Source organism: Sus scrofa, chromosome 1 (genome assembly GCF_000003025.6).
Source record: "Sus scrofa isolate TJ Tabasco breed Duroc chromosome 1, Sscrofa11.1, whole genome shotgun sequence".
NCBI lineage: Eukaryota > Metazoa > Chordata > Mammalia > Artiodactyla > Suidae > Sus > Sus scrofa.
Window position 1 is genome coordinate 39869408 of NC_010443.5, and position 20622 is coordinate 39890029.

Below are 20622 nucleotides of genomic sequence, written 5' to 3' on the forward strand. Positions count from 1 at the left end.
TTTCTTTGCGTTCCCTGTTCCTTCTATTACCATTTATGAGGATGATGATCTCTTTAAGATAAAGAAGCATATAGTTTAAATTTATAGGGCTTGGAATTCCTTTGAAGAAGAAAAAACCCTCCAGAATTACTAACCTCATAAAGGATGTTTTAAAGTGTACTTGTTTCCCAACAGAGAAACCTAACTTTGTATCCTGTGTAATTTAGTGGGAAAGTGTCTCATGAAAGGGGCTTTGAAATTGGAATCAGGGCACCTCTGTTTTCTGTTTAATGTCCTTCCAGGGCTGTTTAAGTCCTGCCTCAGCTTTAGGATGATGCAATTGCCTTTGGAGAACCAAAGTGCTTTCCAATTATGTAAAAACAAAAACAAAAACAAACTTTGGAGTTTCTCTAGACTGTGGAGGAAATGGAGCAGAAAAAAAAAAGGCAGGGAGAAATGGATGTGAGAGAACAAGTTTAAGGACAGCAAAATAACTTGCATGTTTCTAGGACAAACATTTTGGAAGGAAAAAGATTTTTTTTTTTTTGAAATCGAACAAATAGCAATTTTCACTCTTTTTCTAATTTCCAATAAACTTTCCTGGAAGAAAATTGGTTGTGAAGTAATAATTGATTGTGAACATCAGTAAGTAACCATAAAATTTGGCATACACATTTTGAAACTCAAGAGATGCTTAAATTTTTAAAAGACAATGTATTGAGTTAATAGATAGAAACACAATCTTCCCTTCTGCTCCCTTTGCATTCTTTGGTTTTCCTTTATACCCTCTCTCCCTAAGAAGCACAAAACTGCATGCCCTAACATCTCTGGATGAACACCTCACATCTGGTCATGTGTTTGTAGATCCCCAGGTGTCAAATGTAGGTATAATTTGCTGTGAGGCTATGTCTGGGTGAGAGACAACACTGGTAACAAGCTGGAAACCAGTCCTTACTCAAGGTCAGGAATCCATGACTGGATGTCATAAGACAACATTTAGCATGGTTAGCATATTTGAGATCTTGAATTTCAGAAGCGAGGGCCAGTTGGCCGAATTGACTTTGGGCTTGGTAATTTTTCCTTTTTAACTGTGTTAATAAACAAAAAGAGCAAACCAGGAAAGTTAGTACATTGGCATATTACTGTATGGGTTGAAGGAAAATGATTTGCAACAAATCGTAAACATTTAGGAAACAGAAAAATGCATTTGATCCATCCACTATTGTAACCCTTGATTCTTAACCCAGTGTAACTTTGCATCCCAGTAGGCCGTCCCAAAACCTTTCCATCCTTTACTCAGTGAGACAGTTGTTATGGAAATGAATGTCAGGAGGTTATTTGACCTAATTATAATGGGCCAAAGCTGAATCCCTATCTTTGCCCCTCTGTCTTTAAGAATAGAGAGGCCAGAAGCCATGATTCTCTTAGAGCACAGGCTGAAATCACCAAGAGAAAGCAGCCTTCCTCCAGAAGCAGAGACAAGGCTTCCAGAGCAAGTGAAGGATCGCCCTCTCTTTGCTGTTTCATGCATTTGTACACAAAGGTAGACTCTAGTTTTAGTGATGGTTTTTCTGCGCCAATCTTATCTTGACATTCACAATAATTGTACATTCTGTGTTAAATTCTATAGCTGCACTTTAGATTTCTCTACTCTTTATTATAGTAGTTAAAGTTATACAGTAGTCAGGTAATAGTATCATTATGGTGAATTGTGTAAGTTGAAGGAAGTTTCCTCATACTTATATCTGTAAGGTAACTGGACCTTGAACTAACTTACAGAAACTTACTGAAAATAGGCAATTAATTAAAAATAAATATTGCATGTTTATCCTGAAAAACATTTACCCTTCCCCTGCCACCCCCTCACCCCTTACAGAGGCTAACAGAGGAAAGTTTTCCTAAGGAATGATTCAGGAAAAATAAAATCTTATGTTTTTGTTTCAATGGAACACTTAGGTAAAATATTAATTTTTGAGAGGAAGAAAGGGGAAAATTGCAAGGTTTGCAGTTCTCAGTATTACTCACTAGTTAAGAGAACTTGGACATACGAGTTTAATCTTTAATTTCTTCATCAAAAAAGTAAAAAAAAAAAATCTGCCTTACCTGCTTCACATTGTGCATTTGAGACAATGTATAAAAAGCGTATTGTAAACAATGAAATACAAAATATTATTTATTTGTACTTTACAGATGGGAAACTTAGCCACTTACAAACAGATATTTACTTTCATTTGATCGAGGAATTCCATCCCCACCCCTAGGCCTTCCACCCTCCCCACTCACAAAGGATTTCAGATGCCTTTAGGCACACGCTGCACACTCCCTTATATCCACTTTAGCACTATTATTGGCTTAGTTCAATTCAGTGTACCTAACTGGAGACATATCTTGATAGTCCAGGTTAAAATTCACTCCCATTTCCTAATACCTCTCCATAGGAAACTTGAGTTAATAACATTTAGATTATATGAGTTTTTGATTATATTTACCTTTCAAAAAGACATTTTCATGTATATCAGCTTGCTTCTTCAGATTGCCTGTTTTATTTGTGCAGGCCAGCCCACCATAACAAAGCTCCTTTGGATCCTGGCCAAATGAATTTCATCCTCACAAATTCTCTAGATGTCTGAACCAAAACTATGGCATTTCCACATTTCCCTAGGCTTCTGCTTGTTTTTTAAGTTAATGTTTTATTTAAAATGCTAAATTTCCCTGCCTCACTTTATGCCATAAAAGGCTATTTTTATTTAAAACTCTGTATACAATTCCCAGCCAGATTAGTGATATTAAAAAAGAAAAACAAAATTTCTCATGGGTCTAAGATTTTTATTCCAACGTGGTTTGCATTCCAGTGGAAAGTATAGAATGTATCCACTTCTATATTTAAAAAAAAAAAACTGAAAAGTTTAATGTGAATTATAAAATGTGTTAAATCTGCAGATCAAAATTGGTTTTGATTGCACGTAGTAACCAGTTTTTAAAACAAGGTTTTAAATCACATTTTCCACCTCCACACCAAGGATAACCTTCTAATTAGTGATCAGCTATGCTGTAATAGCCGTGTAGCACTGAGGCTTGAGTAAACAGAAAGATTGTAGAGCTTCTCCGTCCCCAGATCAGGAAGCTTCCTAGGCCTTCTCATAGTGGCGAACAGCAACCACATCACCAAAAGTAAGAGTCTGAAAGATTCAAAAGATAACCAAGTCTTTTCACACAGGAACGTCAGTAGCTGAATATACATAATTTTAAGTATTACACAAAAGAATGGCATTTACAAACATTAAATGCTGGGTAAGTAAGCTCTTCATCTTTAAGAAAGAGAAGAAATTCTCATATTTGAGGGTTTGTTTTGTTTTGTTTTGTTGCTGAGCCTGTGGCATCAGAAAGTTCCTGGGTGATGGCTTGAACCTGCACTACAGCACCAACCCAAGCCACAGCAGTGAAAATGCCTGATCCTTAATCCACTGAGCCACCAGGGAACTCCAATATTTGTTGAGTGAATAATGTGAATACATAGCTCATGTCTCTAAAGGAAAATGAAGTGAAAACTGAAATTAACTATCTAGATTCAGGTTGAAAGAATTCTATTTGCCTTAAATTATCAGGGTAATTAGGGAAGATTAGCTCTCTGCTTTAAAAGTATATGAAATTTATAGTAGCTTTTCATAGTAGTTATCTTTTCTTTTTGTTTTTGGCCAAGCCCACATCATGTGGAATTTCCAAGGACCAGGGATCAAACCCGCACTACAGCAGAGACCTAAGCCACAGCAGCGAAGATGCCAGATCCTTAACCCCAATGAGACACAAGAGAACTGTCATAATATTTAATTCATGACCTAGATACATTTCTAGGGTATTTAGAAAATCCAAATTATTTAGACAAATGGTATTTGGAATGATTTGTTCAACCATCAGCAAGGAAAAGTGAACGTACAAATATTTTCATTGCTTTGGTTGTCATGCTTCAGCGTGTGTGACCCTTGGTGGTAAGGTGGCTCTAATGTAGCAACATGGGCTCTTATGTCAAATCCAATTTGAAGAACTGCTATAAATCCTGGTTACAAAATTTAGTGTTTTGTTAGTGCTCATCATTTTTATGTAGTCCTGTGACTGGTGTGCCCTTGTCATCCATTATTTTCATTTCCTTTTTTGAACTCAGTCTTGCCTGATTAGTCTTACATGCCCACACTGACCTATCTACTCTTGTGTATTCAGGAAAAAAAGAATTATAAAAGCATAAAGGAGAACTTCAGATTGAATCTTTTATAAATAAATCTTTTAGTTTTTTGATGATGACTGCTGAAGGAAAATGTGGGCAAATATTCACTAACATGAAAGGAAAACTGTCCCTCTGTCCCCCACTCCCACTTCCACCCAAGAAAAGAAGTGTGAATATGTAAACCCCTATCTCAATCCAGAACAGCTGCTAGTCAAATGAAGGAGAAGGAAAACTAGTCAATCAATCGTCTTAAATAACCAAAACAAAAACCCTTCCTCCTATTACCTTAGTAATATCTAAAACAACCACCTAAAAAAAAAAAAAAAAACAACTCCAAAATGATGAATTGATTGCTTCAATGTCATCAAATTTCCATTACTCAGCTCAAAAAAACAGGGGGGGTATGGGGTGCTTGATTAAAACATAACATTTTTATGATGTTATTCCATCATTAGAGAAATTATTTTAAATTATTTTTCATTTTATGATTTTTACAAGACTATCCAGTATTGAACAGACTGTCTTCAGGTCATGTTATGAATTAAAAAGAAAGACTGAAAGGAAGTAATATCAAAATGAGGGGATATTATAAAGGATTTTTATATTTTTGTTATACTTTATAGTTATATTTGAAACCATCTGCACTGAACTTGTATAACCTTATAAAAACCAAAATATAAAATGTTTAAAGATTTGTTATTTATTTTAGAAGCTATGAAGTAATTTTTCTGAGATTCACCAAACTTGATAGCATAATATCATCTTTATCTATTTTCATAATGATTGATTTTATATTTAGATTGCATTTGAGGATTAGACATTCACAGGAACCCAACAAAAACTGTTTTCTTTGATGCAGTTTTAGCTAAATCAGTGGCAACTTTCAAAAACTATATGTAAGTAGCATTTTTCTCTTTTTCTTTAATAAGAGAAGCAGAGTGGATGAAACATTAGCTAAGATATTTTTATTTCTCTTGTTTTACACATGATTAAAGAACCTTGCTAATGACTTAATGTTATTAAAGTAGGAGAGATGGGACAAAAGGAGGGAGGGACAGGGAAGGAGATGGGAAATGTTGAGGGTTGAGGAAGGGGACAATGAAAGGGTTGAGGAAGGGGACAAGAAAGAAGAAAGAGGAAATTGCTCTTACTTACCATGACCATCTTGCCATCTTTAATCTCTCTTACAAAATTTGTTTCTTTGCCATCCCACTTCTGTACATGAACAAGTTTGTCTCCATCCAGGCTAACAACAGACTGACACCAAGAGCAAAAGCAGAATATAGCAATAGATATTGATAAGATTCCTGATATGGAAATCAAATTATTTCTAAGAGAGTAATATAATTGAAGAGTGATCAAGTAATTATCACATTTTTACTATTTCCTGTTGCTTCCAGAGTCATTCTCATGAAAACTCTAGCAATTCATAATTTGATTGCAATGTGTACATCCAGATGCAAAGATTTACATACCACAAATAAAGACTCTGAACTAGTGCTGACTAACCATCCTACTCCTATAAACAAAGCCTTAAAATGAGGCAAGCTATTGATTTAGTCAATCTGAAGCAAAAGATTGCATTTAACAAAACACAATCTTTCTTTCAAATGAACACTATCCAATACTTTCTGAAATACAGGCTTGATATAAAATGAGAAAAACCTATGGTAAATAAGATTTGATCAAGAGCAGGTAGCCACTGTTCAGAATGTAAGCTATGAACACTAGCAGGCAAAATTAACCCAGGGTCCTTCTCTCTGAAGTGAAATACCGAGAACACTTTTCACTTTCCATCATCTAGGAAAAAAGAAACTTTGGGACTCTCTCCTTTATTCTCTTCTCTCCATCCCCATCCCAGAAAAGGAGTGGCTCCTTACCTTACAGTTTCTGTCATCTGCTGTGGTTTCATCAAATTCTTCTCCCAAATGGAAACTAATCTCTGTGTTCTTGAATGTGCTCTGAGTCCTGATCACTACCTTGTCCCCCTCCTGACTGATGATCACCGTTGGTTTAGTCACATTTCCCACCTGCCTAGTGGCAAAGCCCACACCTAAAGTAGCAAAGGAAGCAATACAGTCAGCTCCAACCTCCAAAATAGTTCCCCAAAGCAGGAATCTACTTTCCTATTCTGGAATTCACGTCCTAAAGCGTAAGTTTCATTAGAGTATGCTTAGCTCATTAATCATGCAAGACAACTCCTGAACTGTAACAATAAGTGGATGCTTATCGGGATGCATAAATAGTAAGTGGATGCTGGAGAAAATCGAAAAAGACATCAGAGCTTCATGTCCTCCACGGATTTCGAAATGCTCTGTTATTTGGCCCTAGGCAAGGAAGCAGGCAAATGCCATATTTAAAAATCCATCCCGTGGAAAATGCACAGACTAGCACCCGATTATGTCAATGTGATATGTTTTTGTCTCTGGCTAATCTGTTGGGCGGGAAAAGGAATCTTCAAGTGTCTGAAGCCTCAGGTTAAGAAGAGAACAGCACATCTTATTTTTTACCTACCTAGAGCCTTCATGTACTCATCAAAGTTCTGACTGTCCGTCAGCTTCCAGGTAGCACAGAAAGCCTCCACCATCCTTGCCCTAATCCCTTTAGCTTCAGAATCAGGTTAAAGAGGCAGAGGCGAGAATCTTCAGATCTTATGGCCACTGCAATTCAGAAGACCCTTTTGCACCTCGCAGCAGCTCTAGCCTTCTTATTTAGAAAGGAGGCGGGCAGAAAGCCAAGGATTTGAATTGCAAACAGTCCGTCTTTACAGGAGGCTGTTGCCAGTGGAGGGGGTGGGAAGGGGGCGCTCAGCGAGGTTCCAATCCTCTTTGTGATTGGCTCAGGCCACTGGGTTAGCAGAGTAGGTCGAGTTCCTCCCAACCCCACACTGCAGCCCTTCTGCTGAGAAATCTCTGCTATGATTCAATGGAGCTGGAGGCAGGGAGCGGAAAATGAGAGAGGGTCTTTCAGGTTCAGCTCGAAAACTTGGCAAAAGCCATTTCGAACTGTGAAGAAAGGAAAAAAATGCACAATAGGACATTCAGATTGATTTCCGTTGATGGCAAAGCTGGTTACAAATGAGGACCCCCCTTAAGGAAAAGCACTGAAATGCCAGACTTTTCAGACAAAGGAGGCTGAATAGTGTCTTTTTTCCCTCATATTTATAGGGAGAGCAAAACACGAGCTAGAATATGCCAAACTAGGGGAAGAGGAGGAGGAGGAGGTGCAAATGCCTCCTAGAGATTGTACTGCTAGAAGGCTATGCCAGCTGAGTGTTAATGGCACTTTAATTTTGGCCTCTTCCCAACACAAACTAAGTGAAGTTAAAGATTCCATTGTCCTTTTCTAAGAATTTAAGAACCAGAATGAAATGGAAATGGTATCTAAGGGTGAGTATGGTTAGGATTCACTAATGAGCTACAAAAATAAAGCAAAGCATGTTCTCTTTTCCTTCTCCTTCAACAGATTATAGAATCCATGTGGGAAAATGGGACAGAAGTTCATTTGGTAAGATTTTTAAATGAGCTGCCCTATAGAACCTTTTAATGCCCTGAGGCTGCATCTTCATAGATACAATCTGATTACAAGTTGCCAGTTAGCATGGGGGGAAGGCAGGAATGGAAGCTACATTGGAAATCAGAAGAGCTTTGAATCGGGTTTGTCCTGGTTTAGGGCATCTCAAAAATGGCAAGATAGCTCCAAGGTTCTAAGTAAAGTATTTAGAGGACTCACACTCTCCTTTACTCAGAGCATATTCCTGCTTTACTAGTGTAGACCACCAGTGAAAAGCAAGTTCCTCCATTTTCATGAGGAGAGATCAGGGGAATCTGACTTTGCAACCCTTGCTCTCCTCCCTCTTTCCTCCATTTCCACCTCAATCCACTGCTTTCCAGCTTCTGTCCTTACCAAATAAAGACAAGAGACAGGGCTCAGAGTGCATCTTACTCCAACTGTAGGCTCTATGATTCTACTGTGGGGTCTTAAATGTAACTCAAGTATTCATTTAACATAAACTCCCCACATCTGGTCTTCCTCCAGTTTTCACCTTTTTTTGTGAACGGCACCATCATCCACCCAACTGCAAAAGCCAGAACAATTGGAATCCTTTCTAACCCTTTACCCTTGAAGTCAATGTCAAGGCCTATCTATTTTACTTCCTGAATATTTTCTAATTTGTCATTCTCTATCTATCCCCACAACTACCATCTTAATTCAAGCAACCGCTGTCTGTTACCAGTCCTATGACAATAGCCTCTTAACTGTTCTCCCAGTAGTTATATCTGATCTGCTGACCATTCACTACACTACAGTCAAGTATGCATTTAAAATACAAATTTGCATCTTCCTAGTGACAAATGTTGCTGAGCACTTTTTCATGCACTCCTCTGTGGTTAATGTATCTTCTTTGATGAAGTTACTTTTCAAATCTTTTGTCCATTTTCAATTGGATTATTTGGTCTTTACTAAATTATAACACTTGGTAATGATTTTGTAACAATAAAAATTAATAATGATCTTTTATATGTTCGAGATAAAAATCATTAGTTGAATGTGTTCTTCAGAATTTTTTTCTGTTCAAACAGAAATTTGATTTACACAAACCATCCTCTATGTAGAAGTTCTCAGGACAATTTATATCAAAATATTCTTAGATATTCCACTTAATAAAACCGATTTAAACTAGTAGAATGTTTAATTGTTGCTCTAAAATACAATAAACTATTTCTTTTTCATAGTCCAAGAATGGAAAATCATTGTGGCAGGGCCCCTGTATTAGACATCTTCATCTTAGCTCCTTATTGATCATGGTGCTAAAATATTCATCCATATTCATTTATTTCTTCTACTTTTTAGAAAAGGAAAGTAGCTAATGATATATTTCTTCTAATTACATTTCTGTAATTCTGATTCTTTTATACCTTAAATGAAACATAAAATCCCAGCAACTTAGAAATGGGTTTTTGCTTTTGTTTTTGTTTTTGTTTGCTTTTTAGGGCCGCACGTGGAAGTTCCCAGGCTAGGGGTTGAGTCACCACAGCCACAGCAATGCGGTATCCGAGCCAAGTCTGCAACCTACACCACAGCTCATGGCAAGGCGAGGCCAGGGATCGAACCCACATTCTCATGGATAGATACAAGTCAGATTTGTTTCCACTGTGCCAAAATAGGAAGTCCCAAGAGATAGGTTTTTTTGGAATTTATATATTAATTTACTAATAAGCCAAAGAGAATATTGTTAAACAGATGTCTGTGATAGAAATTTTAGAAGCTACTTGACTATTTCGTAATTCTCTAAACTGACACATTTAATTTAATTTTGTTTTTTTGTTGTTTTTCGGGTTTTTTTGTTTGGTTGGTGGTTTTTTTTTTTGTTTGTTTTTGTTTTTGTTTTTGTTTTTTTTGTCTTTTTAGGGCCCCACCAGAGGCATATGGAAGTTCCCAGGCTAGGCATCCAATCGGAGCTACAGCTGCTGGCCTACGGTACAGCCGGGGCAATGCCGGATCCAAGTCTCGTCTGCGACCTACACCACAGCTCACAGCAATGCAGGATCCTTAACCACTGAGCAAGGACAGGGATGGAACTCGCAACCGCATGGTTCTTAGTAGGATTCATTTCCACTGCACCACTACAGGAACTCCTAATTTTACTATTTTAATTGTTCAGGATATAATAGATTTATACCTAAAATTGGTTGCTTTCAATTTATAGGTTATTTTCTCTGTTTATTGAGGACTTCAATAGAAGAGAAAGTGAAAGAATAGAGAAAAGACTGTCTTGTGATAAAGATTCAGGTAATAGGTTTTTTTTTTTTTTCAATTTTCCTAAACCCAGGAGAAATTTAAGATTTTGCTATGGCTTTTGTAATATAAACTCATCCACAGGCTTAAAAAAAGGAAAGAATATGACAGCTTAACCCCTCTCTCAGGCCTATTACTTTTATATATTGACTAATGGCAGTAAGGACCCTTAAAAAAATCCATGATAAAGAATATTTTTAATAATGAAATAAAACAAATAAAGAAAGGCAAGTTGCTTTGGGAGATCTTGGCAAAATCTGGAGGTGGGGCTGACTCTCCTGGCACCTGCTTTATGAAACTTTTTTGATCTTAAGAAAACAGAAGGTTTGAATAAAATTTTAACACCATTCTTGAGCCAAGTAAGCCAACCAAGATCACAATATTATTTCCTATAAAATAGCTAAGGATCTGCACCAAAAGAAATTAAATAACTTTCAAAATAATTGCTCGAGGTTCTTTTTGTTACCAAACAACACAAAATAGTAATACAGTATCTCTGTAGTTGGAAATGAAGTGTAATTACACCATGAATGCACTCTTGACCCACCATCTCTCCCATGATAGGTAATATCTTTAGACAACACCTTCTCCTGAAACAGTGGTTCAGTGCTTCCATAGCGAATTTCTCAGCTGTCTGTCATGTGCAAGCTTGTATCACACTCCCTCCCCCCAAAGCAATCAACCAGCTAAACTAAGCTTCAGGAGTGATAAAGATTCCAAACTTCAAGCAGGAGTTAACTCCATAATTCCATGGAATTGTGGAATTCCATAGGAGGAGGTGTGTGGAAAAACACCTGTGAATTATCTCTCCCTCTGTCTTGTGAAATTTTTATTACACTTCTATTATTACACTTTTTAAAACATAAACCAGGAGCTCTCGTTGTGGCTCAGTAATTAACGAATCCAACAAGGAACCATGGGGTTGCGGGTTCGATCCCTAGTCTCAATCAGTGGGTTAAGGATACGGTGTTGCCATGAGCTGTGGTGTAGGTTGTAGATGAGGCTCAGATCTGGTGTTGCTGTGTCTGTGACTACAGCTCCGATTAGACCCCTAGCCTGGGAAACTCCATATGCCACAGTTGCGGCCCTAGAAAAGACAAAAAGACAAAAAATAAATAAATAAATAAATAAAATTAAAAAATAAAGGAAATTGCTTAAAAAACAACAACAACAAACAAACAAATGTAAACCAGACCAGAGAGGAGCTATACCTCCAGGTGTGACACAATCTTGAAAAGAAGTGTTGTATTTTTCTACTGGAGGATGAAATGCTAATAAAGGCAAGCTATTGAGGTTTGGACTGTCTTTCCACGGTTCTCATCATTCTTTTTGACTTTTTGCTGTTGTTTCTCCTTTTATGTCCTATTATCTCAGTATTCCACTCTTCATATTTTCTTGAACATAAACAAATTAGGAATTCTTCTACCTGCTTCTAGATCTGACGAAGTGATTTGGGAGAGAAATTTGTTCAAGGTTCGTTATGAAAGAGTTATGGACCATCCCTCCTCAGGCTATTTATATGCCACAACCATCCAAGAAAACCCTCCTTTTCAGCCCCATAGTTAGTTTACTCTTGCCTTTTAGAGGTTAGCTCAAATATTATTCACTCAAAGAAGACTGGATCAAATAGCAATCATGTCACCCCATAGTTTTGTTTATATATCATATCATAAATTTAATTAAATAATTGTATAATAAATTGTTTAATATCATCCTCTCCTATTAGAACATGAATACCCTGAAGCATCTATTTTAGCATCTAAGTTTTTTTATTTTCCATTGTGCTCTGTCCTCATTATCACGGTGTCAACTTCACAGTGTCTATTCAACAAATGTTAAAGGTATGAACAAATATAGAGAATAGACATCAAGAATCAGAGAACTTCAAAAAAGTAAGAACATAAACTATTGTACAAATGGTCTTTTCCAAGTCTCTATCCAAACTTGTCCTTTCTTTGCAACCTATATAATTCCCAGAGGAGTTCTGAACCTCTTCCTCCTTCCTGTCTTGTGAATTTGGAAGGGAATTAAGGTCATTGTTTTTAGGATTCCTTTCTTTGAAGTAAAAACATATAGAATAGTCTGAGAGACCATCCAAATGTGTGATGGCTTTACTAAATGCAAAGGTAGGAGAGGTTTGTGTTTATGCCATACATGGAAACCTGCTACCAATGAGCATGCATGGAAATGGTCCTTTCAGTGGATCTTCTGATCTTTTCAATGTGGGTTATTGGCTTGTAAATAAAAAATTTAAAAGGTTTTTTGTTGTTGTTCCCATAATCCTTAAAGAGCTCTATTGCTAACTCTGCTCATAAAATGCCAAAGCAAGCTTTGAGTAATGATTATCAGATAGGTAGCTATAAAAGGAAGGTATTAATCTGGGATAAGTTGAAGATTAAAGAAACTACTCTAGCTATTTTTAACAGAAACAGGATGAAATACAGGGAATTATATGCTTACAAAATTCTTACAAGGGTTGGAGGACTAGGTTTTAGGCTGAGCAGAGCTCTCAGTAATTTCTCCAGAACATACCATTGCCTTAAACCAACTGGCCTGCTAAGGAAAGACTTATTTATATTAAAATCAGAAGGCTGGAGAACTAGGAAGCTGCTTTCGCACCTGCCGGCTCCAGAAATTGCTAGCCTCAACTCTCATCCAGCAAGGGTACTGTCACCCAGAAACAGTGATTCCAGAGGCATGCCACGTGGGCCAGGTCTCAAGAACAAAATGAATATCTTGGACACATTCTCTCTTACCACGTAGCTGAGTTTTGAAATCAAGTCTTACTCAAGCATATATGATAAGCAGGACCTAAATCAAATGCAGGTATAAAGGATCTTGGGAAATGTTTTGCTCTCTGCTGCCTCTGCAGAGCAGAGAAGACTACAGAAGGCAATGGGAGCAAAAATTGGGAGTCATTCTACCACATCCCATCCACAATACAGAGATAACTAGAAGTGTTTCTAAAAAGTTTCTTAAGCGTGGAGAGTAAAGATAGAGATCTTATATGTCTTTTAATATCTTAGAGTAGTGAAATGCATAACCATTAGAATCACCTGAGGAGACTTATAATAGAGTCCAAAGATATCCAGAGGGATTTTGATACAGGTGATCTGGGGTGAAGCTGAGCTTTGTACTGAAAAACAAATTTTTAGTTTGAAATTCTATGTGTTAGTGCATTCGGTGCCTTATGATTTATAAAATAAATAGTATATTCTAATCTCTTAAAATCACATTAATTAATTTGGATTCTGATACTCCTTCAATGCAAAATGCAAGGTGACACCCAGAGAACAGTGATGCCACTAGTTTCTTGACCCTCCAATTTCAGAAGTGGTGTGTAGGAGTTCCCATCGTGGCTCAGAGGAAATGAATCTGACTAGCATCCATGAGGATGCAGGTTTGATCCCTGGCTTCACTTAGTGGGTTAAGGATCCAGTGTTGCCTTGAGCTGTGGTGTAGGTCTCAGACACGGCGTTGCTGTGGCTGTAGGCCTGCAGCTACAGCTCTGATTGGGCCCCTAGCCTGGGAACCTACATGTGCTACTGGTGTGGACCTAAAAAAAAAGAAAAAGAAATAGTGTGTAACATATCAAGGATGGCTCCACATTTAAAATTATGTGTATTACACATGAAACTTATGCCATGCTGAAGGTCAATTATATCTTAATGAAACTGGAAAGAAAAAAAACTTAAAAAATAACATGTCACGTGACACTCAATAAGGAAGAAACATGATCCAACTATCCTAAGAATGAAATATATTAAACCAATGCTAACATGTAAAATTCTGTGTTGTAATGGAGACTATAATAAGTCATAATACGAATTTCCAGGATTCATAAAATTAAGGAGCTCTCTATTAATTTATATGGAAATATCTCTGTAGACATTGAGAAGTCTTCTCCCAAGAGAGCATCTGGTCTACCTGGGCCTTCTCATGAATATTTTCATATTCACTTCCCAGAAGAAACAGAATTCCTAAATAATGTGTTCTATATAAATTTTAAGTCTTTACAACACACAATTTTCAAGACAAGTTTTTGGAAAAGCTCTTGATATATTTGATCAGTAGCATCATTATAAATTATTCATGGGCCATTGAGATGGTATTTTTCATCCAATAGCTAATTGGAAAGCATAGTAGTATAAGCATATCTTTGAAAGCTAGTGATATAAAATAAAAATAAAATGAAATGGGTATTAATTTTTTTTCATTTCCAAAGCAACTTGTTAAGCTGAAATTCTCAGCTGAGAACATTATTATGATTGTGTTATTTTTGTTATTGTTGTTAGGCACTTAGGAATAGGTTGACAATGGTTAGTACCCATCAGTTTGTTGAAGAGTGAGTCTCCACTTGAGATGTTCAGAAAATGCCAAAGTAACATAAATTTTCTGCTCTTCATGTTAATTTAATATCTATTTAGAAATATTTAAAATCCTGAAAATAACATTTGTAGATAAAAATAAATATAAAGGAGTTCCCGTCGTGGCTCAGTGGTTAATGAATCTGACTAGGAACCACGAGGTTGTGGGTTCGATCCCTGGTCTTGCTCAGTGGGTTAAGGATCCGGCGCTGCCGTGAGCTGTGGTGTAGGTTGCAGACGTGGCTCAGATCCCATGTTGCTGTGGCTCTGGCATAGGTTGGTGGCTACAGCTCTGATTAGACCCCTAGCCTAGGAACCTCCATATGCTGCAGGAGCGGCCTAAGAAATGGCAAAAAGACATGAAAGAAAGAAAGAAAGGAAAGAAAGAAAGAAAGAAAGAAAGAAAGAAAGAAAGAAAGAAAGAAAGAAAGAAAGAAAGAAAGAAAGAAAGAAAGAAAGAAAGCATTCTGTAGAGAAATTATAGTAAATTGAGGTGTTCCTGGAACTCAAATACATTTACTGATACCATAATTTACTTTGTATGTTATTTTGTATGTTTCTGCATCCAAGCCATATCTGCCACCTACGCCACAGCTTGAGGCAACACTGGATCCTTAACTCACTGAAGGAGGCCGAGGATCAAACTTTCATCCTCATGGACACTATGTCATTTTCTTAACTCACTGAGCCACAATGCAAACTACAAGATTTCATTTTTTATGACTAACATTCCATTGCATATGTGTGTATTGTGCGTATGTGTGTCACATCTTCTTTATACATTCATCTGTCAGTGAACACTGAGATTGTTTCCATAACTTGGCTATTGTAAATAATGCTGTAATAAACACTGGTGTGTATATATCTTTTCAAATTAGTATTTTTGTTTTCTTTGGGTAAGTAACCAGAAGTGAAATTGCTGGGTTGTATAACCATTCTATTTTCAATTTTTTGAGGAACATCATACCATTTTTCATAGTAGTTGTACTAACTTACAATCCCACCAACAGTTGGTTCCCTTTCTCCACATCCTTACCAACACTTTAATTTATTGTTTTTTTTGTGGTAGCCATTATGACAGGTGTGAGTGAGTAGCTCACTGTGATTTGATTTGCATTTCCCTGATAATTAATGATTTTTGAGCAGCTTTTCATGTGTCTGTTGGTTATTCACATGTCTTCTTGGGAAAATGTCTAGGTCCTCAGACTATTTTTATTATTTTATTTTATTTTATTTTATCGTTTTTTAGGACTGCACTCGTGGCATATGGAAGTTCCCAGGCTAGGGTTTGAACCAGAGCTAAAGTTCCTGGCCTACGCCACAACCACAGTGATGTGAGATCTAGCTCTGTCTTCAACCTACATCACAGCTTATGGCAATGCTAGATCCTTGACCCACAGAGTGAGGCAGGGGATTGAACCTGCACCTCATGGATAATAGTTGGACTCATTACCACTGAGCCCCAATGGGAACTTCCTGATCATGCAATTTTTATTCTTCAGTATGTTAATGTGGTGTATTACAGTTGGTTGATACATGGGTATTGAACCACCATTGCCTCCTTGGAATAAGGCAATGACTTTCAATTCATAAGAGATACACACACACACACACACACACACACGCGCGCGCGCGCACACACACATCCTTTACTGAGGGAGAGCATCCTTAGTGTGGAAAGAGGATATTTTCAAAATTGCCATTGTTTTGGTTTAACAAATTAAAGGAAAGCATGCAGTTTTTATCAAAGAGGGAATGGATGATAAAATGGTGAACTAATGTTTCAGTTCAAGATCTGGGGATACTCCAGGAAAGGATAGTCTTTCTGTCTCTTGACTATCTTTTCAAAGTGTTAACAGGTCAGAATTAAGTTAAAATTTATAAATTTTTGGAGTTCCTGCTGTGGTGCAGAGAGTTAAGAATCTGACTGCAGTAGCTCAGGTCACTAAGAAGTGCAGGTTATAATTTTTTTCAGAAAAGATTGAGTCATTAATATATGCAATTTTTCCATTTAGAGACCATAAGATTTTAGCTCCAATTATTCCTTCAGTATTGTGTTTATCTCTTGCATATAAAGTTTGTGTTCTCGATCCTTGAGTCTCTTTAAGATACCCTTTAGTGGCAAAAGTAATTAAACAAAAACGAAACGAAGCAAAACTCCATAACTCAGGGATTATCAGTTTTAATCTTAAATCTGTTCAAATCCAGCATTTAGATAAATTAATATAAATCTTTGGCTGCCCTATATTAAAAGCCTATTACGAGAAGATTTTCTTTTTTGGCTTTGCAAGATTACTGTCTGAGTTCACAACACAGGGTTTCTTCCACTGGCTATATATTTATCCTTAAATTATCCTACCTCCATTTTCTCATTTCTTTCATTTTGTAATTTTCAACATATCCATTTTGGTTGGTATAATATAACAATATGTAACATAATAATATAACAATAAAGTGACTTTATTTAATGTAAATAATATTAACAATATAATGTTATAACAAATTAAGATATTTGCTCTTTTCACAAATGAGCCACTCATAAGAACAAAAAATGGCTGTTCAATTGACCAATTTAATAGTTAATGTATATTACTCCTTAGCCATATTTTCATAGTCAGAAATGAAATGAGTTATAGCTAAAAGCCAGAAATGGCTATAAATGAAATGTTAAAAAATGTCAATTAATCCAAAAGAAGGTAGAAACAGAGGGAAAAAAAAGGAAAAAAGAAAAGATAGGATTAAATAACTAGAAAACAAAGAGCAAGATTACATAACTTTTTTAAAGTCAAAAGTATATGCTGTCTTCAAGAAATTTTATTTTAAATAGAAATTTGCATACATTAAAAGTGAAAAATGATAGAAAAAATATCATGCAAGCACTAATCATAAGAAAGCTGAATGGTGTTGTTTTTATAAGACAAAGTAGACCAGAACAAGGAAACTTATAAGGAATAAAGAGGGACATTTTATAAGTTTGAAAGAGTAAATTACTCAAGTACTCTTTCTTGCAAAAAAACATAAGTAATGAAAATGTTAGTAATCAATTCTATATTGATTAGTTTGTTGGGTACTTGGGTGTGTACATTTGTCAAAACTATCAAACTGTACACTTTAAATGAACATATTTGTTGTATGCAAATTTATCTTAATAAAGTTAAAAAAGAAAAAGAAAAAAATGACATTTACCAAATACAACAGAAGTGGGCTAGAGTTGTATTGAATCACAATGATTCAGAACGTATGCTCTTTGGCTTGAATAAGAGGAGCTAAGTAGAGCCTCTACTCCTTACCATGTATAAAATCAACTAAATTAACTTTTCTGCACTTCAGTTCTTCTTCAAAATGGTCACTGTCATAACTGAATGGTTGTTGTAAGGATTAAATGAGTTAATACAAATAAAATGCTTAGAATAGTGTCACAATAAGTACTCAGTAGATGTTTGGCTGCTGTCAAGATTCTGTATCCTCTGCTTAACCCTGATTAACAGTAGAAGCTTCTAACAATTTATCACATTACTTCAACACATCAAAAGGAGAAAAATAAGAGCAGAAGAAGAAGAAAGAAAAACTAGCTCTTTATTACAAATCAGTTTTCATCCCTGGAATTAATGAGAATTACTTTGCCTGTCTAGATTTTTAGCTTGAGCAATGACAAATGTCTTTCTGTATTTGATTTGCATAGTTGGCACACACCCTGTGGGGAAGGATGGCAGCCAAATACAATTTAGAGTTGCTGCCAGGAACTCTTGTTACTTGATTTGGAAACTCTCAGGAGGAACCTCTGAGCTCTGTCCTGTCACACTTTACACATAGGGTGTAGTTAGTATATTTGAATAAATTAATGAATGGGAAGGCATGGGATTCATTCTGAGTTTGTGACACTAGTGGCCCTGCTTTATAGCTTTACAAAAGAACATCCAAGAAGAGAACAAAATATGATGGCGGTCCCAAAGGAGACCGTTTCTTTAATAAACTTTTTAAAGCACTGTGTAACTCTACGGTTTCCACTATAAGATTTAGGAGCAGCCTTGATAATTGCTCTCCTAATGAGCAATGATCTGTAAATGTTTTTTATTTTGTACCCCATGAATAAAAATGTTTATCCACCTCATATTTGTAGATTTATTCATAACTCATGTGCATACATTGCCATAATAACATAGCATGTATATTATAACACATAAAATATAAATGAGAATGAGATGAAGACAAAAATAAATAATATTTTTGTATATTATCTTGCTAATTATACATGGCTTCATATTACAGCTAGCTACTAGTTTGAGGCCAAATATACACTTAGGGTTGAGTGGTTGAGTATTACTTTCAGTAATAATGGACATAAATTCATATTTAAAGGGCTCTTATAATTTTGAACTTCCTTGGCCAAATTTATTTTTGTTAAAGCTATTTTTATGCTCCAAATGTATACCCTAGAATGCAGCTGACAAAAAGCTTGCACTAGAAGTAGAATACATATTAGCACTCTTTTTTTGTTGTTAGGTTGTATGTTCTTAGCCTTATTTTAAATCCTCAGTTTTTGAAATACATTTCCCCAATCTTTTTGTCTCATTTTAAATAAAACTAGATAATGTAATTTATGAATTTGCTTAATTGGGTCCATATACAAAACTGTACAGCATAGTAAACTGAAATGGGATGAATAATTACTGTCTGTTATGTCCTCTTTTCTCAGGACACTGCATGCATGACAAGTGACTGATGTGTGCCAGAGTAAAGGACAAATGTCAATCCATATACATATCCTGCTAAAGAATAATTTGTATCTAATTTTATATAAAATTAAATGAGTGGGGGCATTAGTATTTTCTTCTGGTCCCTTTATAGAGCATCTTGCTGACTCACTGGGATGCATGTAGCCTTTTTGGGCAGCCTGTCAGGAAAGAAGGCCCTTCAGCCACATGAGGAGAGAAACCTCAAGGATAGTGGGTATGAATTCACAGTCCAGACCTACATATAATAAAGTATATTTTTGTTCTTCTGTAACTGAGCTTGGTTACTAACTTAGGTCTCATTTTTGCCGAAGAACAGAAAATTTTATATGGTCACTTTTTTGAAACTTAGTAAAAGTTGCGATACTGAGACATTTTAGGTTTTCACTAAGTCAGTTCAAGGGTTTCCTCCTCCTTCTCCATGAGGTTTCATCTAAGACATGAAGACAGGGGATGAGACGAAAGGGCAAGAGGCCAGGGCCAGAAAGAGGTTGCTGTGGTAGCATCAGAGCATCAGATCCTCAAGCATTTTCTTTGGACACTGGCGGAGTTCACCCCAGGGCATCAGATGCTGAGGTTTCTTGTCCCACAGGAGAGAAAGGGCAGTGTCAAGGAAGATGACAAGATTTTGTCTGGAGCAAATCATTGAATCATAATTCCACTTAATACTTTGAGGAAACCCCAGGAGAAGTTTAGTAGGGGTAAATCAGCACTTCTCGTTTGGAAATGTTAAGTTTAAGATGTCCATTATAGAAGTTCCCATTGTGGCTCAGTGGTAACAAATGCACCCAATCCATGAGAATGCAGGTTTGATTCCTGGCCTCGCTCAATGGGTTAAGGATCCGGCATTGCTGTGAGCTGTGGTGTAGGTGGAAGATGCTGCTCAGATCCCAAGTTGCTGCAGCAACTTCCATATGCAGTGGGTGTGGCCCCTAAAAAATTAAAAAAAAAATGTCCATTATGTATTCAGGCAGATATCAAGCAGACTTTTGAATATGGCCCCCTGGAACTCAGAGGAAAACTTTATGGTAAAGATACATATTTTGGAGTCACTGGAAGCATATGGTTGATCTTTAAAAACATGGGGCTGAATTGGATCATTAACGTCAGGTTCCAAGGAGTGAACATGTGCAGTGCAGAGAAAGGATTCAAAGACTGAGCCTTACCACCTCTCCATTGATAAACAGGAAGAGTAGAAGTGTCCAGACACAGAATCTAAGAAAAAGTGGCCATTAGGTGGGAAGCAAACATGGGTAATGTTATGGATCAGAAGCCAAAAGAAGAAGCACTTCAAGGGAAGTGACTGTCACATGAGGATGAGATACTGGCAGAGATGAAGCCAGAGCTGATCTTCAGATTGGGTAACACGAAGACCATTGGTGCCTCTGACAGGAGTGATGAGAATGGGTTCCAGAGCAACCAAGAAAGGAATTGGATGTAATCAGTACAAACAGGCCTTTGGAAAAGTTTTTCGTAAGAGGAACTCATAAATTGGGGAAGTGGCTGGAAGGTTATGTGAAGTCAT

The 20622-nt window shown here is 36.6% G+C and overlaps 1 protein-coding gene across 1 annotated transcript; it reads right to left on the reverse strand.

Moving 5' to 3' along the window:
* FABP7 (fatty acid binding protein 7) lies at positions 2791-6865 on the reverse strand. Its single transcript, NM_001025229.1, is given in 4 exon segments — positions 2791-3158; positions 5354-5455; positions 6079-6251; positions 6713-6865. Coding segments are annotated over 4 exon segments (399 nt in total). The 5' UTR covers positions 6786-6865; the 3' UTR covers positions 2791-3107.